At 27.0% G+C, this 13,977-nt stretch overlaps 1 protein-coding gene across 1 annotated transcript; it reads left to right on the top strand.

Annotated features, from left to right (window-relative positions):
* Nucleotides 1-9,306: 9,306 nt before the first annotated feature.
* LOC124925168 (probable CCR4-associated factor 1 homolog 11) lies at nucleotides 9,307-10,197 on the top strand. The gene has a single exon (XM_047465138.1). The coding sequence runs from the start codon at nucleotides 9,307-9,309 to the stop codon at nucleotides 10,195-10,197; it is 891 nt and encodes a 296-aa protein (XP_047321094.1).
* Nucleotides 10,198-13,977: the final 3,780 nt, after the last annotated feature.

Below are 13,977 nucleotides of genomic sequence, written 5' to 3'. Positions count from 1 at the left end.
TTTCATATCTCTATCTATATCTAGATAAATATACCTTCTTTGAAGCGGAGAAAGATCAGTCCAGTATTTAGAACCATTAATAGACAGACTACTTTTTATTCAATTCTTAAGGCCCTACTTTGTTTCGCAAGCCTTTGTCATTGTCAGTCAACTCAGGCCAAGTAGGGCCTGAGGCTCCCTGCGAATCCGTAAATCTAAGGAGCATGCCGCAACAAAAGGATGGTCCCCTAATCGGAATTACATTGGCGGCTGAGAAAGAGAAAGTCCGGAGGATTAATTAAAAGGAACGAAGGTATGAGTTAAGGATCTGGTGACGAGATCGGCGGCAACGGGATAACAATTAGAAGTCGGAAAGTTGTGAAATTTGGAAAACATGAATGAAGGGATAACATTGAAGTCATGTTTAAATGATTAAATTGGGTTATAAAAAATATGTATATATAAAATATGTTAATATGACATGGCTGCCATGTCAACAAAATTTTAATCCAGGTTAAATAATTCTGTTAAGAAAAATAAATTTGACACTTTTTGTCAAGATTATATACATAAATAGAATTTTACGACTTTAATAATAAATTTGACACCCCGTCCAACTTTGTAAATAAAAATGACATTCTTCCCAAAATAAAATAGTATTAATTATTGGTGGAAAATTAATTAAACCTTGATCTTGAGTATTTTTTCAAGCACTTCACAGTTATCTACTTATGATCAGCTGGTTGGAAGATTGAGAACTATGACCAATTTGAGTAGGTTTTGGAGCAAAGACAAATGAACTGTTATCATAACTTTGCATATAACTCTCCTTGTTTTTACTAAAATTTAACAGACCTTCAAAATAAAGTGGATTAATTAATAAAATGTTTCTATATATACTATTAACAATTTTTTATGCCAATCAATATTAATACATATATATAATAAACTTGTCATAACGAGTCAAACTTGAATAATGTTTTAGAGTGTTTCTATCAAATTACGTTAAATCTTATATCAACGCTTTATTTTATATCTCAATTGATATTATTAAATGTAAACAATTGATAAAAAAATGTAACAATGAGAACATAGTACCAAACTCATAAAAATGGAAGAGACCCCTAAAGAGTAAACAAAGTAATACAGAATTGAAGCATTTAATATCCAAAAATCCCAAATCACAATTATCGACATAATCAACAAATATAAGGAAGAAAATGATAGGAGATCACATGATCACCATATATAATCAATAAATACATGGAAAAAAAAGTTGATCCTTCATTTTATATTTAATGTAATTCATCTTATAAGTAAATTATTTTAATCAATTTATATCATATATACCAATTTAGTTTCTAATTTCTAAAATAAAAATCTCATTCTCCCATCATTTATACCAATATAAATAGAACATCCATTGTTCCTAAAGCCATCACTACTCTAATCCTTTATTTTATCAATAATCATTTGCATTATCAAATTAACCAAAATTAATGGAGAAGAATCACCTGTTTATTACTGGTTGTGTTGTAATAATGGTTGCAATGGTTCTTCCTAATGTTGGTGCGGATGTTGTTTGCCAGAACATTATCCCTTCACTACTTCCCTGTTTAACCTATTTGACGGGGCGGGATCTGCACAACCAAGTCCCGGTTGCTGTTCTGCGACTTTAAGTATAGCCGAAATTGCTCTTCAATCCCAAGCCGACCTACAGGGAGTGTGCACATGTTTCAAATCAGTTGCAGATTCAGTATCCTTCCAAATTAACTTTGGCAACGCCAAAGCCATCACCAAGCTTTGCAACTTGCCTCTTAATATCCCTATCGACCCAAATGTTGACTGCAAAACGTAATATCTCATTATCTAATGCGATTACCCTATACTTTACATATTCTTAAAATTGAACATTTTATTGATGAATGAATTCTGTATGCAGTCTTACCCTTCCGAATACTCCTCCAATTCCAGTTTCGGTTCTAGCTTCAACTCCGGCTTTAGTTCCTGCTCCAACTCCAGCTCCGTCTCTAACACCAATTTTTTATGAATTGTTTCGTTAAAAGTTCATGCAATCAAAACAAATTGAAGTAACAAATGCATCTATCATGTGTATTTAATAAGTTTATAATGTTTTCATATTAAACATGTGTAACTATCCTTCTCCACCCAAATCAATAACTTTATATTTATACTTTTCATTCTTATCACTTTGTTAAATGTCTTAAATAATATTATATATATATATATATTTAAATTTAAGCAAAGTAAACACTTTAAAACAAAAAAATGAAAAAAAAGATTATTAAAAATAAAATAAGAAAAGCAATGCATTTCCTAATATATATATATATATATATATATATATATATATATATATATATATATATATATATATATATATATATATATATATATATATATATATATATATATATATATATATATATATATATATATATATATATATATAAATGATGCTTAATTTTCAAAGGATTTGAATTGACGAGTTAATAGTTATGATTAATTTGAATATATATATATGAGAGTAAATGGATACTTGATCGAATTGTGGGTTGACCCGCCCATAAGCTTAAATGAATACTTGGTCGAATTGTGAGTTGACCCGCCCATAAGCTTAAAACGGTTAAAAATAAAATTAAAAATAATATATATATGTTTCGAACTTACAACCTAACATAATAAGTATAACTCTTTAACCAACTAGATTAATAAGTCTTTATATTTTAAAATTAATACCAAAGTTGATGATTGCGGAACATTCTTATATTGGTTTAACTTTTTAAATATATATATATAATGATGCTTAATTTTTAAAGTGTCCGGATTATCGAGTTCAGATTATCGAGTCCGGATTACCGGGTCGAAAGCTGTGGTTAATTTGGATATATATGTGAGAGTAAATGAATACTTGAATTGGATTATGGGTAGACCCGTCCATAAACTTAAAACGATTATTTACGTTTCAAACTTGCAACCTAACAAAACAAATACAACCCTTTAACCAAGTGTGATTAAAATATAGTTTAACGAGAGATATATAATAGGCCGTTAACAATTTAAAGTGGTTAAAAAATATAAATTAAATATTTGATTAACCAAAGTGTGAGGTCATGATGCTAAATATTAAAAAATATGAATCAGGTATTTGATTTATTAAAGGGAAAGTATAAGATCACGAGATGAAAGGTTCATTGAAAAAAAATATGTGAGAAAATGAGTTGTTTTATTAAAGAGCGGAGCCAGAATTTCAAATCTATCTAGGCTAAAAATATTTTCAAAAAAAACTAATATAACACAAATTTTTTTAATTAGTTCATGATATATTAAAAAATAAGAATCGTTTAAGCACAATGAAATAAAACATGACCTCAGAAAAATAAAAATATTGAAGAAGGAAAAATAAATATCTTAGACCAAAGAAACAAAAAAAAGCATAACATTTATTGTTGAAGTGTTGTGATTTACGATTTTTTGAAATACAATATTCATCTTGATAATTGAATCTAGATTTGAAGCAAATTCAGATCTAAGATACTCCGACAACATACGTTGATATGACCATATTTTAAGGTAAGTTCGTCTAATTTCATCATGATGATTTACATTATGTCGCCACATAAAAATACGCAATCAAGGACATCGTTCAAGATTAGTTTTATCAAACTCAATTTTTTGAGATTTAAAAGGAGATTCTAAATTATCATCGTAAATTACTATATTTAGTTCGATTGGTTCAAATAATAAAGGATTATCAATTCTTTGCTTAAAAAAAATAATATATTATTTTTTCTCTTTCTCTCTAAATTTGACATTAAAAAAGTTGTTGAATTCAAGATTCTCTTGTAAATATATTAGATACTAAGAAAATTATTATCGAAATATGAATAATATAAAAACGATTTTCAATATAACTGAAATTATACAAACCTAGTGATACAATGAATTTCAATCTAAGTCGAAAAAATGCAGTACTCTATTTAGACAAGTCCTCTATTTAGTTAGATATATTTTTTAAATTAAGCTGAATAAATTATATATATAGTTTAATGGTAGGTAATTAAATTTAATTAGGGATAATAAAATATAGCTTCTTTAATTAGGAAATGATATATATTATTAAGTGAGTTATTTATTTAGGAATTAATAAATTCAAATAATTTTTAAATTATGAATAAATATATATTTTTTTTTTTTGGGAAAACAGCTTAGTGCCATTTCATTAAAAAAACCCAAAAGAGGGGAAAAAAAATACAAAAGTTTAAGATCAGATCTAGACAATTTCTAGATTTGACAATGAAACAATAATTGAATTACAGACAATAATAATAATCAATTAGCGCCTACATCGTTTTTACTTTTATTCTACTTGTGACCTTCTCAAACGAAATATCCCATATATGGCAGAGCTTTCTATTCTCTTCATTCCTTTCGATTCCTCTCCAGGAATGAATGAGTGCATTTCCATCTGAAGTTATATCTCTCCAAATATCTTCAGCGGTTCTACTTCTTCCACTGTGAGTTCTTGAATTTCTTTCTTTCCAGATATTGTAGATTATTGCTCCAAAGTAGCATTTCAACATACTTACATAGAAAGATCTTCCTTTTGCTTTATTCTTCATCCACTCTTGGATTTCTTCCCATATTCTTGGAAAGTTGATGATGTTCATGTTTGCAGCATACATCCTCCAGATTTGTATTACAAAAGAGCATTCCCCAAATAAATGGTTTATGCTTTCCTCAACTCCCGAACATAGGACACAGTTGATATCAGGAATGTTTATATATTTTCGAATTCTGTCTTTTGTTGTCAACCTTTTCCTCTATACCAGCCAGAGAATAAATTGGTGACGAGGAATAATCTTTGGAGACCATACCACATTATGCCAATCTACCTCCTGTCCTCTTGTTCTAACAATTTCCCATGCCTTTCCTGTAATAAACTTCTCATTGCTTTCTGTTTTCCAGCTTATTTCATCATTATTTTCATTGAGTTGCTTCTGCCTCATTAGGTTTAAGATTCTATCACCTTCTGGAATACGCCTCAAAAGTGAATCACATCTACCTTGATATACGTCTCTAAATGAGTACTTGATGTATTCTCTTCTAACTCTGTTTCCTTGCATTTCTTCTTTGAATATAATGGTAATATTATCCAGCCAAGGATCATGCCAGAATAGTACCCCTCTTCCATTTCCAATTGTGGTTTTCACCATTTGAAAGACATCTTTTCTTGTTTTTAGGATTTTCTTCAATGACCATGCCATTCTTTCGTTGATGCTTAGTGTTCAGATACTCTGCTCTTCTTTCATAAATCTTGTATGCACCCATTTGACCCATAGGGAGTCCGCTTTTTGCTCCAACTCCCATAAGCTCTTGATGGTGAGGGCTTTGTTCCATTCAACACAACTTTTTATTCCTAGTCCTCCTTCTTCTATGGGAGTGCAAACATCCTCCCATTTGACTTTTTTTCCTCCTCTGCCTTGTGTTCCCCATATGTAGTCTCTCATGATTCTATCGAGTTCAGCCATTACTTTCTTTGGGATGACTATCTGTTGTGCCCAGTAGCCAATAATTCCAAAAATATATTATATAATTGTATTCAGTTATTACTTATGTATTTATTTATTTAAAAATTAATAAATATATTATATATTATTATGGTGGACTCTAGGTTAATTATATTGAAATGAATAAGGTATGAAGTTATTTACTTATACATTATATAATATATTACAATGAAGAAAATGGAACTCCGACTACAGCTAGGGTATCATATGACTAATATGACTAATGCTCTCTAAGTTAATAAAATGTGAAAATAGTGTGTTTTATTTTTTATTTTAATATATTATTTATGATTTATTAAGAGTTTTAAATATTGAATAAATATTATTATAATTTTTATTTATTTATATTTTTATTCATGTGTATCGCACAATAATTTTCTTAGTTTATTTTAATTATGTTTGTCTTTTATTTTGTAGAAAAGAAAGTTTATTTTAATTATGTTTGTCTTTTATTTTATAGAAAAGAAATAATATATATATATATATATATATATATATATATATATATATATATATATATATATTACAAGCATGACATTGCTTAAGCCAATGTTTTAACTAGGGATGACAACCGGTATCCTATTCGTTGGGTAGTTAAGTATCCGTTTCCGAACCCGATTTTCATTCTACCATCTAATTCCGATCTCGAACTTGACGAGTATCTCTATTTGTATAATTGTATCACATCACCGATTTATTGGGTACTCAATCCCGACGAATATCTCATTGCCCGATTAAAATATGAATTTGTATTTATTATTTTCTAAATATACTAAATATTAAAAATACAAATAAAAATATTACTTACATAGTTATATAAAAAAATGAAAAATATAATAAAATTGTTGAATTATATATTTGATGTTCAAACTAGAGAAAATATTAAAGAAAATTGAAGATAAAAAGTAAATAATGAGCAGAGAGAACATATTTTGTTTTTAAAAGAAGTGAAGATTATAGAGTCATGGAAACGAAAATTTAAAATAATGTTGCGTGGAATGTGTTTATGAGTAAAATAAATGATATAATTATTGTAAATTTGTAATGATGGTAATGATGTGAAATTTGAAAAAAAAAATTAAATTTTATCATATATATATATATATATATATATATTTTAATATTAATATTTGGGTATCGAGTTTCAGGTTTGGGTTCGCACACTCACATCTATGATCCCAAATCCAATTGAGTAATCCTTATCACTCTCATCCCCCACATCAAACCCAATTTAAAATACCTGAATCTGACAATCTCGTACCTACATGTATCGGGTATACGAGTACACATTCACATTCTAGACCCAATTCAGGCAAAGGCTAAACCCAATGTCCAACACGTAGGAGCAAGCCTACACCCATGCCCTTTAGTTGGAGCCTAGACGTAAGGGTGCCCCAAATGTTAGTCAATGGATCCACAACGCAGGTCCACAACCCGTGACTTGGAAGTCTCCCTTGAGCAATTCAAATCTCATTCATCTTCTCTAGTGCAATATAAGAAAATAAACCCGATAGACACTCACATTTTTTATCTTATATTTTATAATCATAAATATATCACAGTCAACGAACTTATATTCTAAAATTTTTATATGGCTCATTAAGTGAAATTAAAATAAATAATTGTTTTGAAAAAGATAATATAACCATTGATTTTGATTTCGGAGTATCTCTGAATAAAAATTAAATATATAAATAAATAAACAATTATATAAAATATAACTAGATTGGAAAATACCTAGAATTTATTTTTATTTTATTTTCTGCCTTATAGTATTTTAATATTATATTGATTTTATTTATTATCTAATAGGATTGGAAGAAAAAAGAGCACAAGGAATATATGTACGACACAAATACTTTTGCTAAAGGATCTGACATAATTTAACTTAAGCATATAGAGGTTGTTGTTATGTTACTTATGTATAGGGTTCTAGGTCAAGAGTAAAAGGGATAAAGAAAAGAGAAAAAAAAAAAAAAAAAAGTTGAAAAACAAGAAAGATAAAAAATCAGACGGCTCATATAAAAGAATGAATCACTAATTTTGAAATTTAATGATGTTAAAATAAATTATAGAATGACTTCAATTAAAAATAAATTAAATTATTTATATCATATTTTATAAGATTTTTATTTTTATTTTTATTTTGAAAATGAGTATTTTAAAATTTTATTTATTTTATAGATAATATATATTGAAATATTCTATATTTATGATATTGAAATATTATATATTTAGAAAATACTTTATTTAAAGTATTGAATATTATTATAGTTTTATATTTTGATAATTAAGAATGTTTCTTAAATTTGTGTATACATATCATTAATTCTCGTTAACAAAACATAGATAATAACATAAATATTTTTTTTTTCTTGCTCTCTATTATCTCTCATTAAGTCTTAATTTTACTTTATAGTCGATTTGATTGATTGAAATCGATAGTGGAATAAGATACTTTTAATATTTCACATAAATCTTACAACAATGCCATGAATTTTCATTTCATATCTTCTACAAATTTTTTAATTAATATAAATTTTACAAAAATATTAAATTTTATACAAAAATTAATCAAACTTTTCATATGAATATGAGTTAAATGAAAGAGATAAAAATAGAGAATAAATTTCAATAAAACCATATATTATATAAATAAATAAAATATGTATAATATTTTAATATTGTTTTTCAGGTTTTTTACGAAAAAATAGTAGAAGAAAACTATCAATAAAAAAATACAATATGAGAATTTTTTTTGTCTTTCTTAAAAATATTATTTTTAGTAGTTTTCTAATTATTTTAAAAATAATTTAAAACATTCAAACACATAAAATAAATATAATTTGTAAGACTATAAAAATAAAAAATAAAACAGGATTTTAAGCGTATAATAATATACTTACAAGTATCTAAATCAATTTACATTCGGTCAAGATTTAATTTGGTATAGCTCAATAATTTGAATGAGTTTAGATTTCAATTTATTTTTTTTAAATTATCCAATTTTTTTTTTATCTCATTGGTTAATATATATATATATATATATATATATATATATATATATATATATTATTTCTCTGTTTTTGTTAATTAATATTTAATATATTAATTTCACCATATATTATAAACCATTTAATTAAAAAAAAACAAATTAATTGTTAAATTTAAAATAAAAATAAAATAATACATTTTTAAATTATATTTAAAAAATTTTATAATAATTATAAGAGGAGTGATAGAGAGAGGAAATTTGAGAGAAAATGGAGGATGAAATGATGTGTCAATATATCACTATATCACTAATTGAAAAAATGATAAAGTGTGAGGAGAGAGAAGAGAGAAAAAAATTGTTATTTTTTGGGCCAATCAGAATGCGTCACGTCATTCCCTTTAAAATTCTCTCCCACAATTTCCTTCTCCTAATATTTCTCTAATTATAATATGATAATGTAATAAAATAAACTTCAACTAATATTTCTCTAATTATAATATGATAATGTAATAAAATAAATTTAAATTTATTAAATTTATAATTTTTTAATTCAAATGATTTAATTTATTAAATTTAAAATAAAAAATAATAACAATATTTTAGGATTAAAATTTGGATTCCGGAATATTAAACTTAATTGTATATAAGATGTTTTTTTGGATCAATTAGTCATACATCCTCTTGCAAACTAACCTTCTTTTTATTTCTCCACTTACAAGATTGAGTTCTTATTCCACAATCATGGCCTCCAACAATAGAATTTGTGAAGTTTGGAACTATAATATTTGTGAAGAGATGGACATGATTTATAAAATCCTTCCTTTCACACCGTTTGTGTCATTTGATACGGAATTCCCCGGCACTATCTACAAGCCCTACGTTCCAAACTATTGTCTTTCAAGTCTACCTCCTGAGACTAACTATTTTTATATGAAGGCCAATGTAGACGCCCTCAAGTTAATCCAATTTGGTCTAACATTGTCAACTTCTCCCGACCCTCTTTCCGGATTTGTACATTCGTTTGTGTGGCAGTTTAACATAAAGGATTTTGACGTTGATTCAGATGTTCACAACTCAGACTCTATAGCACTTTTAAAGAATCAGGGTATTGACTTTGCAAGAAACAAAGTAGATGGTATTGATTCGGGATTGTTAGTCTCTATGTTGACGGATTGTGGAGTGTTGGGTTCTAAGATTCCACGCGCTTGGATCACTTTTCATGGTGCCTATGACTTTGGATTCATCGTCAAGATTCTAACCGGAAGTCTCCTTCCATCAGATCCGGTCATGTTCATGGTTCTAGTCAGGCAAATATTCGGGGAATCAGTTTTCGACCTCAAACACGTTATGAAATCTTTCAATGGACTCTACGGTGGGTTAGACAGATTGGCGAATACTCTTCAAGTGGAAAGAAGACCGGGCACTCAGAGTCATCAGGCTGGTTCAGATAGTCTTCTTACGATGGAAGTATTTTGTAAACTCCGACAAGATTATTTGAATAAACTTCCCCCTTGCAAAATCAATGGATTCAAAAACATTATTCATGGACTTGAATTATCTTCAATTCATTCATATCAGCTTCAGCCTCAACCTCAACCTCAACCAGCTCATTATATTCTTATACCTCTTTAAATGATTTATTATTAATCATGTATATATATTTTTAAACTCATATTAATAGAAATGAGATATTTTTAATGTTTTTCAATGTTCAATTATATTATTTTTTAATTCATGTATATATTACAAAGTCTGTAACTATATATATATTATTAACAAATCATTGAATCGTTGACATTATAAATAATTACATATTTTCATGTTTATGAATAAATATAGTCTTTGTAAATTTTATAATTTAAAATTTATTAATAATTACAAAATTCAATGCATGGGTGGTTTGTTTGACTGAAAATATATAAGCCATATATTTATGGGTTTGTTTGATTGGTTTTAAGAGATATAGAAAATTAAAATCAAGAATGAGTAAAACAAATATTTGAATTGATATTTTTAATAAATAATAATATAAATTTTAACAAAATGTATAAATTATATTTTATCAAACTAATTTCCTTATTTAAATAAGGAGATGTTATAGGGAGAGAATTAGAACACCATCAAACCAATTAGCAATTAAAAAATAGTTAACAATTAAAAATAAATTTATATAATTATTAAGTGTAAAAAAATTACCATCCCAAAATAACTTATATACGTTTTAAAATATTAATTTATTTAAGTGAATATTTTATTAAAAATGGAAAAAATTGTTTAAGCAAAACGACAAAACATAATATAAAAATAAAAAATAAATAAATAAATAAATAAATAAAAAACAGTACTTAAAAAGTTATTGAGCTCGTAAATCATTGAGAAGAATAATTAACTCTCCGACAGACTCTATTTCTTTCATGAACGAATCTCAGAAAGCATCGAATGACTACGATCATTAAAAGTTCGACGTTTCTCTCTAACCAGATAGTCCACCAAAGAATAATTGGGATAATAACCCAAATATGTAAGTCTGTCATATTAGCCGTATCAATCCATATTTCCCAACAACTACCTAAAGACTAGAACATCACCAAATGAATTATAGTAATACTTCACAAAAAGCTTCAAATACTAGTTATATATAATGAGGCCAGATCTAGTTCGGAAAAAATAAAATATTTACTATAGAAAATGCACATGACCTTAATTATTTTTAAATTTAATTCATTATTTACCTATATATCTAATTCTAAAAATAAAAAATAAAATTCATCTTCATTGACTTGTTTCTCCATAATTTCCCTCTTACTTCTTTTAAAGCTCAAAAATTATTTTTAAGCCCACCTAAATTTAAGTTTTAGATTAGTCACTTTATAATATGATATTTCATGATCAAATCTTGCTTCTAGCATTGTCTAGATCATCTATGTAACAACCGAATCTTTGGCATGAATATGTATCAGGTACTAGAAATACTATAAAATATGCCACTAAATATGCTTAGAAATACTATAAATTTTTTAAAATGAATTTTCTCCGTAATAATAACATTTTATACAATAAATTGTTTTTTTTTCAAATGTAAAATAATATAGTCAAAACTCATAGTGACTCCCTACGGAAATTTCATCAAAAAATATCACTTTTGCATTCAACTAATTAAAAGTTTTGGATCAAAGTTGAATATTTTAAAATTGTTCGGGGCTTCTATCAAATTGTGTTAAAGGGATGACATTATTTTATTGGTTAAAAAAAAATATATGGAGAGTAGAAATATAAATTTTATTATTTTTTCAACCAATCAAATTATATTACATCATTCTCTTTTTTTTAATTTTTCCATCTCAATCATTTCTTATATAGATATAATAATAACAACATATTAGTTCATTTTCAACTCAATTTCTAATGAATTATTTCTGTTACAAGTTCGTTCAATCAAAACAAATTAAAAGTAATACATGCATTTTATTTGTATTAATTAATAAGTCTCTAATGTAATACTCCTTCTCCATCCTAATGATCAATAAATAATATTATATATACACTTTTTATTCTTATTAATTAGTTTGTTAAGCGTCTGAAATAATTATTCATATCTTGAGTATGTTAATTTTGACAAAGTAAACCCTTTCGATCAAGAAAATGATTTAAGATAATTAAGTCATCACAAGAAATTTATGTGAGTTAATCTCCCAAATATGAAATTAAAAAATAAATAAAAATTTTAAAATTTCTTTAGTTTCAAGCCATTTTCTTAATAAAAAAAGACAAATACTCTACTAACAAAAACCTGTTATCTTAATTATTAATTATTAAAAAAATAAATAATCTAGGCTAAGGCCTCATCAATAGGCATGTGCTTGTAGCAATGTGGACTAGGTCATCCAAAGCAATATCATATCAAAAAGTTTGACAAGTCTAAATTTATTGAGAAAATAGTAATAAACCAAATCTTTGATTTAGAAATGTATATCTTATCAAGATGGGCCTAAAATGTTAGGGTTGGTTTGAAAGGTTCACTAGCATGTATAAGAGCCAAAATTGGAGTAGAGAAAGGAGCCTACCGTTTTTAAAGAAGTCAATCCGGTAAAATTTCGGTATCAAAATAGAAAGATACAGAAATAGTTCTTTAGTATGAAATAGGTTATGACCCTACTACTAATAAAAATTTGAAAGGCGAACACCCCCAACTAGCTAGCTGTATGGGGTGGGGTGCTTGTGTAAACTGCCTTAGATATTAGGAATTCCTAAAACTCGTTGGGTACTCAAGTGATAAAGAAGTTCATGTTCCGGTTAAGTGTAGAGATGATTGTTGTCTTAAAAACTTGGTTGATGATATGCTTAGTAACAAACCAAATCTTTGATTTAGAAATGTATATCTTATCGGATGGACTTAAATGTTATGGTTGGTTTGAAAGATTCAGCATGTATAAGAGACAAAATTGGAGTAGAGAAAGGAGCCTGGTTTTCAAAGAAGTCAATCAGGTATAACTTCAGTGTCAAAAAAGAAAGTTAAGGAAATAGTTCTTTCGTATGAAATAGGTTACGGCCCTACTACTAAGAAAAATTCGAAAGGCAAACTGCCCCCAACTAACTAGTCATATGTGGTGTGGTGCTGGTGGTAAACTGCCTTGAATATTAGGAATTCCTAAAACTCGTTGGGGGTACTCAAGTGACGAAGAAGTTCTCGTTTCAGTAGAGATGATTGTTGTCTTAAATACTTGGTTGATAATATGCTTAGATATTTCGACATAATCATGATTGTACTCATAAATTTGATGGACTCTGTCTACTATAGGTATTTTGGTTCAGACCAACAATATGTCCATTAAGTGAACTAAGAGCGACGATGAAAGCCATCCAGAATCCTCGAGGCGGGAATATATATGTTCTAAATATAATATACAAGATAATTCTCATTGTTATATTTGGACAGAGGTCAACATTTGATTGTTATGTTGGAAGAACTTCATAATATATAATATATATATATAGTAATTCTTTGCTTTGTAAATATTTGTATTTCTCGTGACTCTTATGACGTGTTTTTCTGTTTTATTACAATAAAAATAAAATAGTATTAATTATTGGTGGAAAATTAATTAAACCTTGATCTTGAGTATTTTTTCAAGCACTTCACAGTTATCTACTTATGATCAGCTGGTTGGAAGATTGAGAACTATGACCAATTTGAGTAGGTTTTGGAGCAAAGACAAATAAACTGTTGTCATAACTTTGCATATAACTCTCCTTGTTTTTACTAAAATTTGACAGACCTTCAAAATAAAGTGGATTAATAAAATGTTTCTATATATACTATTAACATTTTTTTTATGCCAATCAATATTAATACATATAATAAATTTGTCATAATGAGTCAAACTTGAATAATGTTTTAGAGTGTTTCTATCC

The sequence above is a fragment of the Impatiens glandulifera genome, chromosome 2 (genome assembly GCF_907164915.1).
Source record: "Impatiens glandulifera chromosome 2, dImpGla2.1, whole genome shotgun sequence".
NCBI lineage: Eukaryota > Viridiplantae > Streptophyta > Magnoliopsida > Ericales > Balsaminaceae > Impatiens > Impatiens glandulifera.
The sequence above is the reverse complement of the archived record's forward strand: the minus strand, read 5'-3'. Positions and strand labels throughout refer to the sequence as shown.